The 24,682-nt window shown below is 40.5% G+C and overlaps 1 protein-coding gene across 3 annotated transcripts in view; it reads left to right on the forward strand.

Annotated features, from left to right (window-relative positions):
• The window catches only part of CNGA1 (cyclic nucleotide gated channel subunit alpha 1), a 47,868-nt gene that overhangs the window by 17,310 nt on the left and 5,876 nt on the right, over positions 1 to 24,682 (forward strand). Inside the window, exons 1-8 of one of the 3 annotated variants that reach the window (XM_084625957.1) lie at positions 5,152 to 5,210; positions 11,487 to 11,580; positions 12,051 to 12,173; positions 14,040 to 14,156; positions 18,100 to 18,264; positions 18,947 to 19,009; positions 19,379 to 19,405; positions 19,502 to 19,615. In XM_084625957.1, coding sequence (XP_084482083.1) covers positions 12,067 to 12,173; positions 14,040 to 14,156; positions 18,100 to 18,264; positions 18,947 to 19,009; positions 19,379 to 19,405; positions 19,502 to 19,615 — 593 coding nt within the window. In that variant the 5' untranslated portion in view covers positions 5,152 to 5,210; positions 11,487 to 11,580; positions 12,051 to 12,066. Of the gene's footprint in view, positions 1 to 5,151; positions 5,211 to 11,486; positions 11,581 to 12,050; positions 12,174 to 14,039; positions 14,157 to 17,853; positions 17,963 to 18,099; positions 18,265 to 18,946; positions 19,010 to 19,378; positions 19,406 to 19,501; positions 19,616 to 24,682 lie in introns of those variants that run through there. The other 2 variants (XM_084625955.1, XM_084625956.1) reach the window with 2 other exon arrangements.

The raw sequence follows: 24,682 nt of genomic DNA on the forward strand, positions 1-24,682 counted from the left end.
GAGTCCGAGTCATGAGGTGTAGTCCAAATCAATCCAAGGTCATAGCAGCTACAGAAAATCCATCTTTTACCTGGACGCTTCCTGGAACACTCATGTTTATCTATGGCGGGGAACCAATCAAGAGCCATGAGGCTGGGCCTGTCAAACCCCCTGAGGCAGGATTTCCTGTGATCTGTCTCCACAGTGGGTCGTGAGCAGTGACGCACAAGTTGGTTACAGTTACTGCTGGGTGGCAGTTTGGAGATATTCGCTACCTGGCAGCTCTGTTCTAGACTCATGAGGCCTTAAATTTAACTACAAACTAGTTCCAATCCTGCTCTCTTTTAGTCAAAGACAAAAATGCCAATAAACTCAATGGAACCCTTTATTGTGTGTGTGCTGAAAGTGTTTTTATGTGAATTACAAATACACTTTAGTTGTCTTAAAATGGACTTAAGCCTGCAGACGTTATTCAGTCAAAATTGCCATTTGACTTCAAATGGAAATTTTTCCTGACTAAGGAATGAAGGAGTTGGCTAGTATTATTGAGTTCTGTTCCACATCTCATGTACAACCGTAATGCTACAAAATACAAAATCATCTTTACTAACCCTTTATTTTCAGTAAAAGACAGTTTGTTCATGGCACAGGTTCAAGTTTTCTGTGGTCATTCATTCACTTCCCTGAATAAATAGATGAAAACTCCTTTAAGATGTGACTATGTCAGAGCTGAAAAATATAACTGCCTGTAGTATATTAATATTCCTGTTCTTGCTACAGATATTACCCTGGCCACCTTAACAAATTAATTGTGATTCTATAAACAGTGCTTCTGACGCTGCCTGTGTTTTAAGTTTATGTTTCTAATCTTGCTCAGAGAAGGCCTAAATGATATAAGATTTAAAATGCTAGGAACTGCGGGAGGCTTTTCTATACTGGTGCTCCTACCATTGTTGGAACAGCACCAGCGCCAGGAAAAGGCGGGGAATATTTGCAAAAAACAAACAAACATACCTACAGTGTAGACAAGACCTAAGCATTTATCCACCTAGATAACTACAACAAAATAGTAAATTTCCAATTTCCTTTGTGACTACAAAGCAGAGCCCTTCCTTTCAGAAACTAATTATTTATAAATAAATATGTATACATGTCATGTAAATGAGAGCTTGCAAATAGAGACAGCCTTAATAGGATTGAGAAGAATTATAAAGGAGCTGACAAAGCCACATATGGAAATAGATTAAAACAAGCCTAATAAAACCATAATCCAGGGCTTCTATCTTCCTCCCGTCAGTCAAGGTTACTTGATTTAAATACAAAACAATGTAAGAAATCCCTATGGGAAAATATTGACTCTTGTATAAACACTGGAACTAATTGAGCTCTCCCTGACATTAATGGGATTTCTGATTTTGACTTAAAAGGGAGCAGAGTTGTGCCTATTTGTCAAGTCATTCAGCAAATATAGGGCTTGATCCTGCAAACCCCTACTCATAAGAGTTGGAATTATCCCATTGACTCCAATGGAAATACTCATGAATAAAAATTACTCACTGGAGTAAGGGTTTGCAAGAACAGAACCACATATTTAAAGCAAATCTGACCCTTCCCTATCTCAGTTAAGATATAACCCCATTGGATTTTAGATGGAATTCAAAATTCCTTTACATAAAACATAACCAAATTGTTGAGAAAGAAACAAATAGATTTGGTCCACAGTACTTGTGGACCAACATGAAAACAACATGAAATTTGATATTTTTAGTAATAAAAGACCACGTTCTATAATACAGGCACAGGAGCAGTTAAATAAAAGATTCAAGAAAAATCATTTAACTTGATAGAAGTTGAATTTTCAGCCTTGCTGAAACAACAATAAATTATGTCCTGAAAATTTGCCTGAATTTGACATATGATTTGCATCTGATTTCATTTGATATTCTGGATGTCTTTTACGTATCTGCATATTTGGGTATAACATTAACTATGAATTTACTGGGTTTCTAATATGTGGTGTTTTGCTTGTTTCTAATAGCTACAATGTTCTTGTAAATGCAGTATTGTTGTAGCCACATCAGTCCCAGGATAGGATATTACAGAGACAAGGTGGGTGAGATAATATTTTTTATTGAACCAACTTCTGTTGGTGAGAGAGACAGGCTTTTGAGCTACACAGAGCTCTTCCTCAGGTATGGGGAAATTATTCAAAGTATCACACCTACGTACAAAATCAAACAGATGGTTTAGCATAATACTCCTGGGAACCTTCTGCACCAAAAAATTAAAAATTCTGTGCCCAATATTTTAAAATTCTGCATATTTTATTTGTCAAAATAACACAATATAATCACACCAGTTTGAATTATTTTGGTAATTTATTTCAAAATACCTTTCAACAGGTATGTCAGTAATAATACACACAACAAAATAGATTCCCCCAGAAGTAGAGAGTTAAAGAAATCCCTGTGACAACCCAGTTTCTGTTTCTCTGTTCTGTTTTTGTTGGGTGCCTCAGTCTGGGTGTGTCACACATGCCAGCTGGGCACATCTTGGGGGAAACCTCTTCCTTCTGGTCTCAGATACCCCCCCGAGCCCAGCTTTGGGGAACCCCCTACCACACCCAGACACCTGTACCCCCATCCCTCAGAACCCAGCTGCAGGATGTCCCCTGGCCAAGACACCTGCATCCCCTCCCACCCAGAGCCCATCTGTGGGGCGCCCTCCAGCCCAGACACTCACACCCCCTTTCCCAGAGTCCAGCTGTGGGGTGCCCGCAAGCGCACACACCCACACTCCCTACCCCCAGAGCTCAGGGATCCAGAGAGAGAAACAGCTTGATACTGGGTCCGGGGTTTGTATGGAGTTTCCTGCACACTGCCTCTTTCCTTCAAGATGTGCTGAGAGCTGCAGCTGCCTGGAACCCTCCAGCTCTCCCTCCCCCTTCCACCAGCAGTGTCCTGTATTTGCGAGCTGGAGAGCTGGGCTCTGCTTGGTTCAGCAGCCCCAGGTGGTGGCCAGCAGTTCTGTTGCACCAATTCTGTGGGGAAAAAATGAAATTCTATGCAGAACATTAATTCTGTCCAAATTCTGCATTGCGTAGTGCACATAATTCCCCCAGCAGTAGTATAAATAGTTAGCATATATTATAAGGGAACATTGAAGGTGATGTGGCATGTTAACACCCTGATAGAACCTGCTTCAATACAGAAATAAAACCCCCTGTGACCACACACCCCTAGTTGTCACCTACCACCCCACACTGGAACCCATACTGGGTATCATCAAACAACTACAACCCATACTCACTGGGGACCCCATCCTGAAAGAAATCTTTCCTGATTCCCCTCATCTGGCCTTCAAACAACCCCCCCAAGCTCATCATCAGAAGCAAGTTACCCACAGACTAGGTTTATGTACTTGTGCTCCTAAGAGGGCAAACTGTGGGCACATGAGTCCCATCAGTCGTGCTGGTGCAGTTTGGAAACCCCATTCTTTCAAAGCCAGCAGTTACGTCAGAAATATCTTTTATGCCCACCACTTTGAGGTAAACCTGATTGCCTCAGAAACCTCTGCCACCACTTTACCTACAGTCATCTTTCCAACACCAAACTGGTTGGCAATGATGTGTAGCAGTCTGGGATAGCCAGCTTTGAGAGGATTATAGTAACCCATTTCTGGATCAGGATGGTTGCCCTCATGCGTGTGTCTTTAACTGGAGGCTTGGGGCAAGCTGCTTACAAAGCTCCAGAAATGTAGCTTTCTCTATGCAAAAGTTCTGGAGCCACTGTTGGTCATCCCCCACGGCAACTTGTGACCACTGCTTCTTGTTCTGTCATGTGCCACCACTGAGAACAGTCTAGCTCCTTCCTCTTTGGAACCCCCTTTCAGGTAGTTGAATGCTGCTATCAAATCCCCCCTCACTCTTCTCTTCTCTTCTGTAGACTGGAATGGGTTACCTAGGGAGGTGATGAAATCTCTATCCTTAGAGGTTTTTAATGCCCGGCTTGACAAAGCCCTGACTGGGATGAATTAGTGGGTGTTTGTCCTGCTTTGAGCAGGGGACTGGACTAGATGACCTCCAGAGGTCTCTTCCAATTCTATGGTGCCAGAGTCCCAGGTTCAAGCCTGGATTAGAAAATTCTTAATGTAGGGTTAAAAATCAATGTAGATGCTCAAGACCTGGGTTCTTTAACCGAGGCCCAGATGACTCAAGTCCCACTTATACTGCAGTGTAGACTTACCCAAAGTGCCCTCAGGGAAATTGTGAATTGAACCCTAAGGGAAGGACAGAAGGGAAACCTGTGGCAAAGCTAGGATCTGAACCAAATCTCCTGGCATCTATCTCAGTGCCTTAACCACAAATCATACTTTCTTGTCAGCTTGTGATTAATTCTTTGCTGTTTTATGTTCTGATGCAGTTTTATGTTCTGACACACAAAACTTTTCTGACACAGTTTGTCCTTTTTCAAAACCTAAGATAGAGCAAGGAGATTACTACTAATAGGTTTTCTCTCTCTCTGATAGCTAAAATAATACTTTTTCTTAGAATTGGCAAGAAAGATGTTATAAACAATAACATTTTGAACTAAACATATATGAAACATTTTACAGGTATTTTAAGCATCACAATGGGAACATTATAGTCCCTTACAAAGCTGTATTAGTTTGGCTGAGAAGTTTCCAAATTGACTAAAACTGTAATTATTATTATTCTAGGCTATATGATAAAATATGAAAGAACAAACAGTAATCCATAACTATTCCAGTGAAAAACTCTAGTACAATAATAAGGTATGAATCTGCAATAAAGTAATACAAAAATACCACCAATCAATATTGCTATGTAACGCTTTTCCAATATCTTCCTTAGTTTCAGAACAGGAATTGTTCAATAGTCTTTGTCAAATCCCATGCATATTCATAGTATTCATAAGCTTCTGCTCAGGTGAGGGATAAAGGTGACTGTCACTGTCACTTTCATCTGTCTCTAAATCTCAAAATCCAGCACTAGGTCAAGGAAATCCTTGTCTAATGACCATGCCCTGGTCTTGGAATAATACAGAGAAGTACCATTAGACTGCCCATTTAAGAAATTCAGCAATAAGGAAATTAATACCCTGACATGTTGATTATTTTTGGATTTTCATTGTGGCTGTTTACATTGAGCGTGGAAATGCTGACAACTTAAAGGACTGCAATCATTACTAGGAGTAGATTACATTACCAAGGTAAGCACCCACAATAGCAAAGCACCCTTGTGACAGCAATAATATCGGTGTCTTTTTTTTCCCCACTTAGGTATTTTTTTTTTAATTTGCTTTATTCTAGATGTATCCTAGAGGGCAAAATCTAGAGATTTTGTAACAACAATCTAGAAATTTTGTAACTTTTTTTAAAGTAATGTAACTGAATATTTTGTATGTTGTTCTTCAATAATTAAAAGTAAGCAAATAGACGTACTGGGCCAAATTAATCCCTGGTGTTTCTCTGTTGAAGTCATTACATCCCTGAAGTCAGTGTAGATACAGCAGGGGTAAATTTGGACCATTGTGCCAATAGGAAAGCGAGAACTGGCTAATGTAAAAAAGCACAGCAGATGGATCTGCTAATCCTCCATTCATTACAATTCTGTACATGAATAATGCTCTCTTTTGTTTTCTTGCATCCTAATGCTCTTGGCTTATCACTGGTAAAATAGTTTTTTTTAAAAAAAAACAGTAAGAGTTTGAACATTTAGTTGTTCTTCATAACTCTCTTATCTTTTTAAAAAGAGAATACATAGAGCCAGATTATTTGTGAAATCCATGACCTGATAATAATTGTGTAATATTTCTAAAGCAAAAGTTCATTTGCATTACCTTGAAGTCTAACTTCCTAAATATTGTAATCTGCTGTTGTGGAGTGGGCTAGAAGATAATAATCAGTATGATAGTTTGTGCTAATATGATATTTTAACAAAACTGGTGTAGCTAGAGAATAAGGAAAAGCTATATTAACATAATTAATATAGTCCAAAAATATTTTGCTTAACATAACTTCAGTGGGGCAGGGATTTTGACCCACAAGTGCTCAATAAAAATACCACGCTCACAGGTCAGGCACATATAGGCAGACCGTTGTGTTGTCATTTCTACAGGACAATTTTGGGCTTCTGAGTTTAAAAATGTGGCCCTTCACATCTGAAATTGTCAAAAATATTCTTTAATGCTAATAGAATTTGAAGACAGGAAAAACAACCTGATCCTGTACTCTTTACTGAGATCCAAATTGTGACCCACTAATTTGGAACTATGGGGGGGTCAAGTCCTTTCCACATCTGTGCATAGGAGTTCCACACCAGTCTAATCAGAACTATCAGGCTGGGGAAGAAGAGGCCTCAGAGTGGTTGCTCCACAGTCTGAACCAGTGGAACTAGGGTTGCCAACTTTCTAATTACACAAAACCAAACACCCTTGCCCCAGCCCTGCCCCTTCTCTGAGGCCCCACCCCCTACTCACTCCAGACCCCCTCCCTCTGTTGCTGGTTCTTCGCCACCTTCACTCACTTTCACTGGGCTGGGGCAGGGGGTTGGGGTGTGAAAGGAGGTGAGAGTTCCAGCTGGGGGTGCAGGCTGCAGGGTAGGGCCAATAATGAGTGTTTCAGGGTGCAGGAGGGGGATCTGAGCTGGGGCAGGGGATTGGTGTGTGGGAGGGAGTGATTGCTCCGGCTAGGGGTGTGGTCTTTGGGGTGGGGACAGAGGTGAGGGGTTTGGGGTGCAGGAGAGGGCTCCAGGCTGGGCCAAGGAATTTGGAGTGTGGAAGGGGGCTCGGGGCTGGGGCAAAGGGTTGGGTGTGCGGGGGTGTCAGGGCACAGGCTCTGGGAGAGAGTTTGGGTTTGGGAGGGGGCTCAGGGCTGGGGCAGAGGTGTGGGATGTGGGAGGAGGTGTGGGGTGTGGGCTCTGGGAGGGAGTGTGAGTGCAGGAGGGGGTTATGACCAGGGGTACAGGGTTGGGGTGCAGGTGAGGGTGCAGGGTCTGGGATGGTCTTAGAGTGTGGGATAGGGTTCTGATCTGGGGCAGGGGGTTCAGGGTGCAGGCCAGGTGGCGCTTACCTCAGGTGGGTCCAGGTCGGCGGTGCAGTGTGGCTAAGGTAGGCTCCCTGCCTGCTGTGGCTCCACGCTGTTCCTGGAAGTGGCTGGCATGTCCGACCCCTAGGTGGAGGCGCAGCCAGGCAACTGCGTGCTTCCCGGCCAACGGGAGCTGCAGAGCTGGCTTTTGGGGTGGGGTCAGCATGTGAAGCTTCCCTGCCTAGGGGCCCGCAGGGACATGCCGGCTGCTTCCGGGAGCTGCACGGAGCCACAGCAGGCAGGGAGCCTGCCTTAATCCTGCTGTACTGCTGACTGGACTTTTGATGGCTCAGCAGTGCTGAGCGGAGCTGCCAGGGTCCCTTTTTGACTGGCCATTCAGGTCAAAACCAGGGCACCTGGCAACCCTACTCACAGGGCCTCTATAGATTCTGGCCCATCTGTATCTCTGGTGGAGTGATGTGTGGGTATGAGACCAAGGATCTTAGGGGAACATGCGGCTCAGTCAAAGCCTCCAAATTCCAGTGCTTGAGGGCGAGGGAGGGTTTGAAGAGTCTCTACTGTCCTCTTTTCCAATGTCTTGGGGGAAGGAATGCTTCAGTCCCATTTGTTCCCTGTCCCCAGCTGACAGCTCCTTTTAAAAGTTCTAGGCCAGGATTTATATTGCTATGATTGTCCCTTAGGCCGATTGGAAAATCCTTATGGGGTAGTTCCATTTGAATGAGAAGTCAGTGACAAGAAGTTGGAGTAACCTTGGTGTAATCCATTTATTTACTGAAATATACACAAAGTCCTGTTTCTCTGAACAGCAGAGGAATATACAGCAGACCAGCTTTTGCAGAAATTCTAAGCTAGATATTCCAGCCTGGTATCCAAGAAGCCTCTGTTTTCTTATGATGTCCCACACAACACTTTTAAGGCTCTTACAGAGACCACAAACTGTCTCCTGAAGCATAACACAAAGTCTCTCAAATATTGTTTGCTAGATGCTTAACACTGTTTTGGATTCAGTGCCCTGCTCCATATGTGCAGCCTTACAACACAAAGGGGCTTCAGCTGAGTGCTTGACCCACACCAGCATCAGTGACCCTCTGGATGCAACAATTTTACACCATCTCATCTTTCTGTGGACAGATTAGTCATATGTGATTATATCAACAACCTTTATTGGGCAGCCCTTAGCCCCTTTCATAGCTAGGGGGTTGCACACTATATAGCTTCTATAGGCTGAATGGATTGCACACACTGGTGTTCCTTACATTCCTCCAATCCTCCTCCCCACATCCACCAAGTAACCTGAATTCCACTCTCCCATCCCCTGCTGCAATTCCCCTCTGACTCATGCCAAGGGCTGTGTGTGGCCCATCTCCCACGCCCCCTATCATTGTTCCCCATTCTCTCCCCCATGCTAGGGGCTCTGAATGCATCCCCAATCCTCCCACCCCCCCATTCCCTTTTTCTGCCCCCAGTCAATTTTGTTAGAAAAGAGATTTCCCCTGTGAAGGGTAAACAGTGTTTCTGCCTTTGTCCAGTATTGAGTTTTGACCAGGAAGATGACCAGCTTTAATTTACACTAATGTTCCAAATTGGATCTTTTTAATAGCTTCTTCAGGGAGTGGTTGAATCAGGGTGGATCTGAGCTGCCTTTGGGTGCCAGCATTACCCACTTTTGATATTGCTCCCCATTCATGTGTAGAGATACAACCGCTTAATAAAAGCTGGTGTAGTTTCAATCCCTAAGGCCCTTGCTGAAGCAATCCAGTGAAAGTCCTCCTTCCAGCACCTATGCCATGGTTGACTCATTGGTTAGGTCTTAAAAATATGTTTCTTATGTGCCTGCCTCCTTATAGCTAAGCCATACAATTAGCCATTTTAAAGGCAAGATATAATGGAATGATACTTGTTAGTATTCAATCTTAATCTTTTTATTTTATGGACTGTGGTAGATGTCTGCATAGCCTGCATGCACTGCCTGTTTGCCTGTTGGAAACAGAGTTTCCTCTCCGCTCTCCCATATGAAATGAGTTAGGCAAGTGGGAATGGTGCCTTCAGTTTCACTGGCTAACACAAAGACATAATCCACCAACAAATACATCATATTCCTGTTTAGTTTAGTAGACACATGCTGTAGCAGTATCACAATGCTTCTTCCATCATCTTCCCAGCCACAGGCTGGATTGAACGGCACAGGTATTTTCATCAAAAGTGATCCTGTCAGTGGCATTTTATGGCACTTCTCAGCAGCACAGCAAATCATGAATGGGCCTTTTTTGAAGTAATTCCTGTCAGTTACTGGCAACTTCAAAACTGTCATCTTCATGCATCTTCAAACTGACAGGCTAATTGAAATTGTGCCTGTTGGCAAATTTGAAAATACTCAGGACAGGCAACCGAATAACATGCTGGGTATAGTGACTCACTTTTACCAGCATTTCTGAAAGGATTTTATAAAACACCTACCTTTATTTTGTAACTGAACACTGAGATTGCATATTAACCAGAATGCATTGTGCAAGGGCTAGTGTACCAAATTTAGTTCATGATTTGCTATGAAATTCTCTCTCCAACAGTAAAACTTCATGTCAGGCACAGGTCCCTTATTTATGTGACCGCATGGTACTGTATCTAAGGTACTTATATGGCCTCCATCAACATTATATCTGAGTGCTTCACAATCTTTAATAATTTTATCCTTACAACCCTGTGAGGTAGGGAAGTGCATTTAACAGTGGGGAACTGAGGCAGAGAGACTAAGGGTTGTGCCCAAGGTCACACAGGAAGTCTGTGACAGAGCAATGAATTGAACCTCGGTCTCTCAAATACTAGGCTAGTACCCTAACTACCCTAAACCATCCTTCCTGTCTTACTCAGCTACATAATGGGCCATGTTTGAAAAACCTAAATGATTCCACATGGAGGGCCCCTACCATGGTCCCTGTCAAAGTTCCTTCCCCCCTCTGAACTCTAGGGTACAAATGTGGGGACCTGCATGAAAACCTCCTAAGCTTACTTTTACCAGCTTAGGTTAAAACTTCCCCAAGGTACAAATTAATTTTACCCTTTGCCCTTGGATTTCCACTGCCACCACCAAACTTTATCCGGGTTTACTGGGAAACGTAGTTTGGACACGTCTTTCCTGGAGAAGGTTTGGTAAAAATCCTCACCAATTTGCCTAGGTGACCACAGACCCAAACCCTTGGATCTTAGGGCAATGAAAAAGCATTCAGTTTTCTTACAAGACTTTTAATAAAAATAGAAGTAAATAGAAATAAAGAAATCCCCCCTGTAAAATCAGGATGGTAGATACCTTACAGGGTAATTAGATTAAAACATAAAGAATCCCTCTAAGCAAAACCTTAAGTTACAAAAAAGACACACAGACAGGAATAGTCATTCTATTCAGTACAGCTCTTTTCTCAGCCATTTAAAGAAATCATAATCTAACACATACCTAGCTAGATTACTTACTAAAAGTTCTAAGACTCCATTCCTGTTCTGTCCCCGGCAAAAGCAGCATACAGACAGACACAGACCCTTTGTTTTTCTCCCTCCTCCCAGCTTTTGAAAGTATCTTGTCTCCTCATTGGTCATTTTGGTCAGGTGCCAGCGAGGTTACCTTTAGCTTCTTAACCCTTTACAGGTGAGAGGATTTTTCCTCTGGCCAGGAGGGATTTGAAAGGGGTTTACCCTTCCCTTTATATTTATGACAGTCCCATTATATTGGGAGTTTTGCTGTTGACTTCATGGGGACCACCAGAGGGCCCAATGGAGCAAACTCTCTCAGCTGCTACTGTCTTTGTGAATTCCTGGAAAAGCATTAAGAGTGAAATAAATCAATGGCAAAGCTTTCTTTGAAAGGACCAGGATTCCACCCTACATATTTAGTAGGCAAAGTTATTGGGCCTGATTCTCCTGCCACTGACACCAGTTTAAAACTAGTGTAATTCCACTGACTTCAGTAGAAGTATTCCTGACTGACACCAGGGTGAGAGGAGAATTAGCTCCATTACATTTATTCTAAAGTTATAGTACATAGGTGAGCTGAACTGCATTCAGTTTTGCAATTTGCGGCTTGCACTCAGACCTAGAGTCTAATCTCATATCTCCTTAATCTTACAGTGTCATATTTTATAATTTTTATTACTTCTTAGTTGTATTGCAGCAGCAGCTAAAGGCACCAATCAGGAGCAGGGCTCATTTGTGCCAGGCACTGTACAAACACGTAGAAAGACACAGCCTTTGCCCTGACATGCTTGCAATCTAACCAAGGGCAAGATGCGACAAGTGGCTGTGAAAAATAACTGGAAGAAGAGGGGAGGGAGGATGAGGGCAGTACGCTTCAGCTAGAGTGCCTTTGCCATTTGTTGTTGTAATAGGGGAAGTAGTTGACATATTTTATACTTAATAATACTTCATATTTTTTCTACTTTTATTGGGGTAAGTCACATATTAAGTCTGAAGCCAAATTACTGACATACACACAACTTCCACTGACCTCTGAGAGAGCTACACACGTGTAAAGAACTACAGAATCAGGTACATTACATAGAGCTAGATTTTAATGCTGTAATACAAGTATTGTGAATAGAGACAATGTGTTCTATGTGTTTTTATTGAATTGTACATAATAAATTTAAATCACATCCATATATCTAGAATTACATTGAAAAGCAGCCTTGCTTAACATTCTTAAAACACACAATTGTGTCTTATTACATTTATATTTTTGTTTGGTTGAATGGTCCCATTTTCTGGTATTGTGGAAGACATTCTGGGTGGTTGTTTTTTCCTGATTCTACCTCCTATTTTCCAGATGTGTAATGATTGAATCAGGAGCAAAGAGATCTATGTTTAAATTGCATATCTCTAATTTCTATGATCAATTTTCTACTCTTTGCCCTAGAGCATGTAACATGCAGATGTTAGCCATTCCGGTGTTTCTTTTTGTATAGAACCATAAAAGTACTTTTTTTCATTTTGAAATGATTCCTCCCCTCTCAACCAAGGAGTACCAATCTGACCATGAAGGTTGGTGTGATTAACACCCATCGCTCCTATATAAATGTTCCCAGACTGGCAGTACAGAATGCTGATGCGGGCGTAGGAAGGATAGAGAATAGAAACAGGAGGTAAGTTAAGTATACTAAGTAGGTCAAATTCTGCTCTCGGGATTTTTTAATTTTTATTAGTTTGCATGAGAGTGACAGGAGACAGATGTCTGTCCCTGTCTTAGTGTCTTTCCTCTTCCATTCATAAGAAGTTTAGCTTTTAACCTACCTGTGATACATTGCCCATTGTAATTAATTAGGATAAGGTAAAATGTGACTATATTTGTTAGTCAAATTATTTGGCTTCCTTAAAAATGAGTTCAACTAGTCAAAAAATAACTTGGTAATGACTATTTGAGTGTTTCACCATCCTGCAAAGTGGCTCATGCCTTGCGTTGGGACAATACTGTAAAAAATATAGTTGTGAGTAAATCCCACTTCGCTGGCATTCACAACCCTTTTTATTGGATTATTTGTAGACGTTCAACTGAGCCACTTTTTATAACCAAGAAAGTCCACTAAAAGCTAAGCAAGATGAATACTATTCTGAATAAATATTTGTGAGCATTAAACACTGGGAAAACCATTTTGAAAAACTTTTTTGCAGAAAACCACTACACAGTTACAAATGTTTGTAGATAAATTTTACACACAGAAAAGGGGATTCTTTCAAGTTTCTAAAGCTTAGTTCATCAAAGCAGGGAACTGAAATAATATCCTGTGACTCAGATGATTGATCATATAGCAAAAAAAAAAGTGAATAACAAGTTGTGACTGCTCAGGGGCTAATACTTTCATATTTGTCTGTCCAAATTTAGACTACTCAATCCATGTTTTGGTTTCTAAATAAAAAGTATTCTGATATTCCGAGGTGCTGAACACCCAGAGCTCCCACTGAAGTCAAATTGTAGCCTAATGGTTTGTTTACAGACTGGTCACTGTGGCCACATTTTTCAAACCTGGGTGCCTAAAGTCCAGGCATCTAAGTTTAGACAAATAAAAGTGGCCTGATGAGCACCTGCAGAAAGTCCTATTGATTTCAATGGGAGTTACAGGTTTTCAGCACAAAATTGTGCTTGCAAGTTTTGCTTGAGGAATATCTAACTAGACAATTTGCATGTACAATGCACGTCTGGAGTATCTGCAATTTTGGAGGCTGGTTTAAAAAATTGGCTCACAAAACAGGTGAATTTTAAAGTTAAATGAAAAGTGTGCTAAAGCCAGAAATGTGTGTTCAGAGCTGCCATTTACAGGCTGTAGCATTCAACAGACATTCAACAGGGCATTCAACAGACATGTTAACTTAATTTGGTAAAACTGCTATTCCCTCTGTTATGAAATCCACTTTCTAGTTCACTAAAGAATGCATCATGGATTGCATGGGAACATCCTATAACCAAGTAACGTACACTGATACAGGGGTACATTTTCCTTAATCCTTAACCCTGCAAAGATTTTGCGTGCGCTTAACTTTACACATGTGGGTAGTCCCACTGACTTTCCAAGGTTGGGGCCTTAGGTTTGTTCATTTCTGCAGGGTCAGGGACTATGTAGGGACAGGTACTGAAAGTTCTTCTGTGTTTTGTAGAGTTCCCAGCACAGCACACTCTCAATTCTTAACAAATAACAAAAGTCCATACCAAAAAATAATGTTAATGCAACTTTAAGGTTTAGAGATAAAACACATAAGTAAATCATGCCTGGGAACCACTATTTATGAATTGTTTCAGAGTAACAGCCGTGTTAGTCTGTATTCGCAAAAAGAAAAGGAGTACTTGTGGCACCTTAGAGACTAACCGATTTATTTAAGCAGCTGTAGCTCACAAAAGCTTATGCTCAAATAAATTGGTTAATCTCTAAGGTGCCACAAGTACTCCTTTTCTATTTATGAATTGTTGCTGTAGTACAGTAGATAATTTCTTCATTGTACATACTGTTTAATTATAGGTCTCTGGCTGAAGTGTATGATAGTTCATCCATATTACAAACACAGGAGCATGGGGACAGCTGCCCCAGTTATTCTTCCACAAACAACTCACAGGCAGTGAAAGGAGTGCTACAGAGGTGAGGTACATCCCAGGAATCCATGTTTAGCACAGGGTACCTACATATTTATGTGTTTACCTCTCCATGGATCCATTTATTTACACAAGTTTAGTGGTGATATTTTGGTAATCTTTCTCACGTTTAAAACATCGATTTTAAGGGGACATTCTTGAGTTTACGATTAAAACTTGACATATATACATTATTTTTGGAAGGAAATGCCCTGAAATCAAAGCAACTGAGAAACTCTCAGCAATAATCACTAGTTATATGAAGTTTATGGCATGGTGCCAAATTTGTTTCTGATAATTAATTATACCAATAATTATTGTATTAGCACCTAGAAGCCCCAACCCAGGTCAGGGCCCCATCGCGTTAGGCACCATACATACACATCATTAGTAAGAAACAGTCCCTGCCCAAAGAGTCTCTTCACCTTTGTCTTTTCCCATCATTTGGGGTTGGCAGCTCTTGTTCTGTGTTTCCAAATATTTTTGTAAAGTGTGTCTTCCAAGCTGACACCAACCTTCTTCATATCTTCCTTCAGCATCTCAAACCACCTTTTTCGGGGTCTTCCTTGTGGTCTTTGTCCCATCTCTAATAGCTCTTCTACTCTCTGGTCAACATATCCCACATCTCTGCCCCCAAAAGAGTATACAATCTAAAGACAAGACAGACAAAGTTTGGGAGAAAGTTGGGAAACTGAGACACAGAGAGATTAAGTGACTCACTCAAGGTCACAAAGTCAGTCCATGATCGCACTGGAAATCGAACTCTGATTTCTTTTGTCCCAAGATTTGGGGCAGGGACTGTACAGTACTTAGCACACTGTGGTCCTGCACTATGATTGGGGCACCTAGGTGCTGCTGCAATACGAACAGTAAAATAAATAATAATAATGCAGTACCTTAATCACAAGACCATTCTTCTTCTCTCTAATAAGGACAGTTGCTCCAGGGAGGATTTTGGCTTGTGATTTTTAAATATTTTGTTTACTGCAGAATCAGCCAGTCAACAAAGGGAGCACTAGTTAACCAAAGGCAATTAAAAAAACAAGCAATCTATCTGATTGCTGTGGTGAGCTGACATCACTGTTATTATCATCAGTGATGCTGATACACAAATAAGGAACAAAACCCACAATTTTTTCCCACTGAAAATACACAAGAAAAATACGTATTCCAACTGTAAAAGGGCAAAATTCATAGGACAAGTAATCTTATTTTCAGGCTTTTAAGTGAGAATTACAATCAATGCAATATAATAAAACAGTGTGGAGTGACTTAAATCAAAGTGAGTTAAATCACAGATTTTAATTAGCAAGAAGAAAACCTTAATTTAAATCAGTTGTCATGTTGTTTTGAATTTAAACTTTTTAGTTATTTTCTTAAAGAAAGGTTGGTAACTATTAAAACATGTTGATTTGCAACTAAATATAGGTTTTACACTAAATTTGATACTTCTTTTTGCTAACCAGGAGGATACATTATATCTAAACAAATTAATGTAAGCAATTATATAGCATAACATACATATATACATATAGCTTCTTAATTTTTACATTTTTTACTATGTTAGAAATAATGAATAACGTTTCTTATTTATTAGATGATTAACTTTTTTTTACTTGTGATTTGTATCAAGCTGAATTTGGATGGAAATGATAATTCAATTAAAATTTACAAACCAGCATTTTAAAATGGTTTGATAGCTAACTGAAACTACCTTAAATATGGTTTTCATGATGAAAGCTTATGCTCTAATAAATGTGTTAGTCTCTAAGGTGCCACAAGTACTCCTTTTCTTTTTACCTTAAATATGTTGGATACATAATAAAAGTTTATCAAAACATATTTTTGCATTTAAAACTAACTGATTTATTAAACAAAGGAAGTATTATCTGCTGTTCGTGAACTGAATTAATTGTTTCTGGTCATCACATCCTCCACAATTTTAGAACTAGTATATCTCATCCTCTCACACATCATAGATTGGAAGAGAAAAAGAAGCTTTCCTGCTCTTTCAACTCCTAATCTATTTCTCAATTTTGATTCAACTAGTCATTAAACTGAACTAGTGGAATAAACTGAAATGAAGAAAATATTCTCCTTGCACTTGCAGAAGAGGCTATTGCAGTCAAAAACTGGTTTAGCACTTCAACAAACTTTGGTTTCAGGTGCTTAACCAATGACTTTCATCAGTTCAGTGGTTTGACTTTCTTTAAAATTTTGGCAGCAAACATGTACTGCTTGATTTTTTTAAAATATAATTTTAGCAACTTTAACAGATTTTAGTAAATTTAGGCCATAATAGAGGATGAGATAATTTCAAATTTAATTTTAAGTAGGTTTAATTTGAAAAATTAAAATGTATTAATATACATTTTTTAGAAATCAGAGTTTTTTTAATTGATTTGTATTCAGCCTGTAAGAAAAGTATTTAAAAACTGAAATAATGAAACTATACTCAGATCTCTCTATTTAGTTTTCTCTAAGCCTATCCTGTCACTGTGATATCTAAACTAGACAGTATCAATTTAAAATATTTGTTCATATAAGGAGAAAATTAAACTTAAGCTGATATACTACTGACAGATTTATTTTCAACTTTTCTGTTTTAGTTGCCATAACATTTAACACAACATGGAAAAATTACTGGAGAGAAACGTTGCTCTGATAGTCTTCAAGCTAGTAATATTGAGTGCAAGGGTCCTATGTTATTCAACACTTGATCTATATTATGTGCCAGGGTCCTTGGTATCTTTGGTGCATAGAAGAATAAAATTATACTATTATGGCATGGGAAATTCTGACTACTATGGCATGTAAAAGTGTTCACTGAATTAAAAATTAAAATAACAGCATCAACACCATTATACTTAGTTCAATAACAATTAGAATGTTTAACCATGTATTTCATACAGTCACAAAATTTACACCTTGCCTCAGAATTCAGGGCTAACACATTGGAGATACAGTAGAATCTCAGCGTTATGAACACCAGAGTTACGAACTGACCAGTCAACCATACCTCATTTGGAACCAGAAGTACACAAGAATGCAGCAGCAGAGACACCTCCCGCCCCCCCCCCCCCCCCGCCCAAAAAAAAGCAAATACAGTATAATACTATCTTAAACATAACCTACTTAAAAAAATAAAGGAAAAACAGTATTTTTCTTCTGCATAGTAAGGTTTCAAAGCTGTATTAAGTCAATGTTCAGTTGTAAACTTTTGAAAGAACAACTGTAACATTTTGTTGAGAGTTACAAACAACCTCCATTCCCGACGTGTTCGTTCTTTGAAGTTCTCTAATGGGGGCCTTGTTTTAGGATGTAAGTCCAGTGTGCCACCCACAGAATACACTGATCTACACTCTGCTCCCCTAGGTGCTGGTAAGGCAAAAGGCTCTACAATCTCTCCTGCTGATGGAATGAGGTGTTGTGGCTCTCTTTCCCCTCCTACTGGTAAATGAGGCAGGTGGGAGAGGACTCCACCTACTGGGAGCTGTGTCATCCATCAACCTGGCTTCTGGGAGGAAGTTATGAAATTCTCTTTTACTTAAAAGGAATTTTTACTAAGTGAAGGAGTTTGTGTGGGTTCTTCAGGTCCCACCCCTGCAGCTGGTGACTTTCTCTTCTGTGTATGTGTGGGGCAATATTATTAGCTCATCTCTTGCTGTCCCCCTGAATTCAGTGATTTTTTCCCTGTCCCATAGGCGCAAGGAAGGATGGAGGTATTGTGACTCCCCACTTCCACAGTCTGGCAGCTCTTCCTCTTCTGGATCTGTCTGATTTGTACAAAGCCATCCATCCTCACTCTGCATGGTGAATGAAATCTACAGTGAAAGTTACATATGTGCAAATGCATTGTGACATTTGGGTTTCCTACAAAGGTTTTTTTTTCCTCAACAAAGAAATTAAGCTTTTTAAAAATATTAACTAATATTTCTATCTATTTTTAGTATATCCAACTTTTTGGTTACTTTAAAATACTGGAAGAAGAGGGTTTCTGATGAAGGCTGCCAAACCTCAGACTCTTTCTTGGAAAAAATTCAAGGTCCACAGCTAAGATGGAGCAATAATTTTAATAATCAGAATCTCTGTGGTGAGATATCAGAAGAAATCATGTGAGTTTTGTGCTCCTTGTATGGGGTATATGTCAAATCTTTGACTGTGTCCGTATGGTCCTGTTTATGTGGATTTTTATCTGCTTGTTTTTGTATCTCACTTTATGCCACAAAACAATTTTATTTTATCTAATTTCAGTAAAATCTATTTTGATTAGGGGCAACATTAATGTTCACGGCCTAGATTTAAAACGCAGGCACCTTGATAACACAACCAGATTCCCTACCTGAGCATTCAGTATGCTCAGTCATAAAAATATGGTTCAGTTTGAATGTCTAAACATGAAATACCCTAGGAGGCTATGAAGACACCTGCAGTTTAAAACCAAAATCCATGTGATCAGGCATTTAACAGGGCAAACATCAACGGTAAAATCCTGATTCCACTGAAGTCAATGGCAAAATTCCTCATGGCTTCAATGGCACCAAGATTTCACCCCTTTTCTTTTCAGAAGTGTTGAAACTCCAAGAAAGGAAAACAGAGACATAACCAACATTTCAGTGGTTTTCTTCATCTCTGTACTTAACTGGTGAATATTTTCATTCTAAACTTATCAAACCAGTTAAGCAATCTTAACTAACTTATGCAGCTGTAAATCTTACATTAAAAGACTGGTTTACAAGTACTAGCCTATTTAGTGTCATGCAGCAGATATAACTATTTTATTTTGCTGTTTCTTAGGGAACATTACCTACCTAGTGCCATTGCACAGTACAATATCAACAACAACAGTAATAAAGATGAGTAAGTACTCTACAGTTTCACTATAAAGTTATATATATTGTAGAGAATAGTAAGAAAAAAAGCAATATACCTAGTTCTTTCCTTGCAAATTATTGCAGCATCATACAAGTAATCCAATAAGAAATTACATGTACATCTGAACTATATGCACAGCAAATGTTTTTCAAACACAAAAGTTCTTAGTGTCCTGTTTAATCGTGTAAAAATGGAAATAGTTGAAAACTATAAACAAAGGTTTTATTCAAAGGCCAAAATCTTAAGCATAATGTTAGACTTATAGAACTCAGCTGATTTTAACAGGAAAAATAGTGGAAATAATAGTTATATGCATCCCAAGAGCCAATCACAGAGATATTGTTTCTTTTTTAGGGAGAAACAGAAAAAGGAAAAGAAGGGGTAAGACAATAATATTACATTTTAGAAGATAGCTTGTAAAGAAACTATCATTCTAGTTTTTCTGTAAAACCATAACATTTTAATCCATTGTTTCAGCAAGTCTGATGGTAAAAAGGAAAAGAAAAAGGACACAGAAATGCAAAAGAACAAGGAAAAAAAGGAAAAACACAGAAATAAAGATAAGCATAAGAAGAAAGACAAGAAAGAGGAGTAAGTGTTCTTCATTTGGTTTCAAAATAGTGTTATGTTCTTCTAGTAGAATTGCCTTGCCTGCACAACTGAATCCAGTCATGGGTATTGTCATAAATATAAAGGGAAGGGTAAACCCCTTTAAAATCCCTCCTGGCCAGAGGAAAAACCCTTTCACCTGTAAAGGGTTAAGAAGCTAAAGGTAACCTCGCTGGCACCTGATCAAAATGACCCATGAGGAGACAAGATACTTTCAAAAGCTGGGGGGAGGGAAAAACAAAGCCTCTCTCTCTCTGTCTGTGTCATGCTTTTGCCGAGGACAGAACAGGAATGGAGTCTTAGAACTTAGTAAGTAATCTAGCTAGATATGCGTTAGATTCTGTTTTGTTGAAATGGCTGAGAAAATAAGCTGTGCTGAATGGAATGGATATTCCTGTTTTTGTGTCTTTTTGTAACTTAAGGTTTTGCCTAGAGGGATTCTCTATGTTTTGAATCTAATTACCCTGTAAGGTATTTACCATCCTGATTTTACAAAGGTGATTCTTTTTATTTTTTCTTCTATTAAAATTCTTCTTTTAAGAAACTGAATGCTTTTTCATTGTTCTTAAGATCCCAGGGTTTGGATCTGTGGTCACCTATGCAAATTGGTGAGGATTTTTATCAAACCTTCCCCAGGAAAGGGGGGGTAACGTTTGGGAGGATTTTGGGGGGAAGGACGTTTCCAAACGGACTCTTTCCTAATAATACTGGTTAGACGTTTGGTGGTGGCAGCAAAAGTCCAAGGGCAAAAGGTAAAATAGTTTGTACCTTGGGGAAGTTTTAACCTAAGCTGGTAAAAGTAAGCTTAGGAGGTTTTCATGCAGGTCCCCACATCTGTACCTAGAGTTCAGAGTGGGGAAGGAACCTTGACAGGTATACTGCAAGCATGTTGTGTATGTTAGCCCTAGATAAGTGAATATGCTGACCACTGTTAGGTCTTGTATGTTCATGAAGTTGTTCCTGATTAATTCCATGTGTGGACACTCTTATTCCAGAATAAGAGTGCCTTGTCTCTGTTAAGCTTAAATCCTAAACAGGAACAAGGCACAGGCTATGTCTACACTGCGCACCTTATAGCGGCACAGTTGTGCTGGTACAGCCGCGCCGTTATAGTCGCTCCTTGTCGACGGGAGAGAGCTCTCCTGCCAACAAAATAGAATACCCCCAATGGAGGGCGGTAGCTTTGTCACTGGGAGAGAATCTTCTGCCAACATAGCGCTGTCCACACTGGCACTTTTCCTTAGTAAAACTTTTGTTGGTCAGGGCTGTTTTTTTTCCACTCTAAGATCTCCTGTGTAGCCTTCTCTATGTCGAGGGGAGAGAGCTCTCCTATCAGCATAATTAAACTACCCCCAACAAGTGGCGGTAGCTATGTTGGTGGGAGAGTGTCTCCCACTGACAGCGCTGTCCACATTGGTGCTTCTGTTGGTGACATTTATGTCGCTTAGGGGGTGTTTTTTTCACACACCTGACCATAGGCAGAACATAATGGAGGCTGGGGTAGGCAATATCTCCCCAAACCTTGCGCCGCCCGGGGGGGAAGTGGGGAGCAGTGACAGATTACTGCACGGGCCTATAGAACCCATTCCCAGGGGCCCCAGCCAATTTGAGGCCCCCAGAAAAATCTCCTCCCACCACAGCCCCAGGACTGGAGGAGATCTGACTCCCTGCTAGGGCCACAGAGCTTTTCCAGTCTTGGGGCTGCAGCGGGGTGTGTTTGGAAAGGAGTAAGCTGGGGGCAGGGCCTTGGGGGGAAGAGACAGAGTGGGAGTGGATTGGGGGAGGGACTGAGAGTGGAACAGGGACAGGGTGGCAGGAGAAGGAATGAGATGTGGGAGGGGCTTGGAGCTCTGCCGTTGCGGTCCCTGGCCATGAGGGAGGAGCTCCACGCTCTCAGCCCACCTGTGAGAAGTGAGAAGGGGTGTGGCCTTGGCCAAAAGATGTAGGACAGGTTGCTAGCCCATGTCCCTGCTAGCCCATGTTCACCTGCTGCCCATGTCCCTGACTGACAGAAGTGCTAGTGTAGACATAACCTTATTCTAGAACTGGAGAGTCTAAGTGTGTCTTGTTTCTTTTTAGGGGTTGAGCTAAACAGAGACAAGGCACTCTTATTCCAGAATAAGAATGTCCATACATGAAATTAATCAGCAGAACCCTATGTGTAGAATCTCTTATGTATAGACCAAGCCCTTTATGTATTTAAATTCTTCCATCCACTTAAGTCAGGCCATTTTCATAGCTATTACCACTCCTTCTGCAAGACAGAGTGTTACTGTTCCACTTAACAGCAGGGTGTAATTTCAAATCAAATGAAATTTGAATATATGGTATATAGATTTTGGTAACCTGTTTTAGTTTAAAAGTCTAAATATCCCAGTACTGTATTTTCAGAATCTTGATAACTTCACTATTACTAAACTCAACAGTGAATAGATATTCGTACACGGAGACACATGCAGTAGATCTAATATACCAGGATTTCAGTTAAGCATTTGATACAGCTCCACAGGAGAAATTAGTTAAATTGGAGAAGATGGGGATTAATATAAGAATCAAAAGGGTTGTAAGGAACTAGTTAAAGGGAAGATTGCAACAGGTTATGCTAAAAGATGAAATGTCACGTGGGAAGGAGGTTTCCAGTGGAGTTCCTCAAGGATCAGTCTTGGGTCCAGTCTTATTTAACATTTTCATTAATAGCCCTGGCACGAAAAGTGGGAATGTGCTAATAAAAATTGCAGATGAGACAAAGTAGGAGGGTACTGCCAATATAGGAGGAGGACTGGAACATCATATAAGAAGATTTAGATGACCTTGAAAACTGGAATATTAGAAATGGGATGAAGTTTAATAGTGCAAAGTGTAAGGTCATGCACTTAGGGAAGAACAAGAAGAATTTTTGCTATCAGTTGGAAGACCTGGGAGTACTAGTTGATCAGAGGATGACTATTAGCAACGAATTTGATGTGGCTGTGAAAAATGCTAATGCTATCTGAGGATGCATCAGTCAAGATATTTCCAGGAAAGATAGGAAAGTGTTATTACCATTATACATGGGACTGATGAGACATCATCTGGAATACTGTGTACAATTTTGGTCTCCCATGTTTAAGAAAGATGAATTCAAATTGGAACAGGTGCAGAGAAGGGCTACTTGGAAGATCAGAGGGATGGAGAACCTCCCTTATGAGAGAAGACTTAAGGGGCTTGGCTTGTTTAGCCTAACAAAACAAAGGCTGAGGGGAGATATGGTTGCTTTTTATAAATACATCAGATGGATAAAGGCCAGGAAGGGAGAGGAGCTATTTCAGTTAAGGGCCTGTGCTGGCAAAAGAACAAATGGATATAAACTGGCCAACAATGAGTTTAGACTTGAAATTGGACAAACCATCAGAAGTTTTGAAACAGCGTTCAAAGGCTAATATTGACCAAGAGGAAAATCAAGAAAGAGAGACTACAGGAATGGAGAAAGGAACACCAGTGGGTAGGATATTAAGAGGAAAGACAGTGCCAATACCAATGATGCTAATTGTCAGGCAGGTGATACCGGTAGTAGAATGACTGTACCTACTCAGTTGAGGAATCTGGGTGAAGCTAAGCAGAAACAACTAAGATGTCTGTGAACCAATGCAAGGAGCCTGGGTAACAAAATGGAAAAACTAGAACAACTGGTGCAGGAAGTGACACCAGATATTATAGGGATAACAGAAATATGGTGGAATAGTGGTCATGACTGGAGTACAGGTATTGAAGGGCATGTGCTGTTCACGAAAGGCAGAAATAAAGGTTGAGGTGGTAGACCGAGTATTACAGAAAATACAAACGTATACACCATTCTGATAGCTTTGCAAAACTGTCTTTGTTTGTGTTTGTGTATGTTTTACCACTTAGTGTTATCATTTACCTTTGCATGTGTTTTTACTATTGTATTGTATATAATGAATGTACTGAAATTTCTCTGCATGTCGTGTAAAGAATAATTGGGCCAGTTTCTGGCTGCTGTTGTGTGAGTGTGTAAAGGGGGAAGAGAGCACCTCCACTTGCTCATTTGTGCAGGGGGCAGCCAAAACTGTGATGCTTGTGCTCCTGAGGGAAAGTAAGAGAGCTCCAAAGGAGGCATGATGGAGTATGGCTATACCCTTGCTCCTTTTCCACCAGTAGCTGGACAACCAGGGTGAGTGGTGGGAGAAGTACAAACTGCACCATTAAAGGATGCACTAAATGCTGCTCTATGGTGCACTGTGGCAATGCCCTCAAACAGTATTTTTATCTGTTTGTGTTTTCCACGGGCAAAATGCCTCCAGGAACTGCAACTGGTGCAGTGTCCAATTACACTTATTATGGAAGTGGCTACTAATGCCACTGACTCTTTATTGTTTTACATTTATCTATTAATTAGATTTATATAAATGCTGAAAAGGGCACCTAGCTATACACCTAAAAGGCATCAAACTATCTCAAGAGAACTGAAGTGAAGCAGTACAATTCAGTATGACCGAGCACCAGCAAACCACGCAACTTAAGAACTCAAACCCCCTTCCCCTCTGGTCCAGCAATTACCTTCTTTTCAAATACCTGGGGAGTAGAGAGGAGCTTTACAGTATGCTCTGAAGCTCATCAGATTCAGGCTTTCCTGAAGCAACGTGGGGAGTGAATTCCTAAGCTGTGGGTCCCTCAGAGAGAATGACCCATCAGCAGCCCAATATATAACACCAGGCTTCAGTTCTGGCACTTCTGCTGTTCTCTGCTATGGTATTTTAGCATGAGGAGAGAAGTGGTCTCTCATGTAGGTAGCGCCTGAGACATAAATGTTCACTGGTCAACACCGATTCCTTAAACTTCACCTGAAGCTCTACAGGCAGCCAGTGCAGAGATTGGAGCACTTGTCGAATGATTACAATCCCAGTGAGATCCTCCACTGATCAAACAGGCTGCTGTATTCTCTACAAGCTTCAGCTGATATTGAGTGCAGTGCAGTAATTCAGTCTTGAGATGATAAAGACAGGAATGACCGTCACAATGACTTCTTCCAAAAGGAACATGCACGTTCTC

The sequence above is a fragment of the Lepidochelys olivacea genome (genome assembly GCF_965140295.1).
Source record: "Lepidochelys olivacea isolate rLepOli2 genome assembly, chromosome: 4".
NCBI lineage: Eukaryota > Metazoa > Chordata > Testudines > Cheloniidae > Lepidochelys > Lepidochelys olivacea.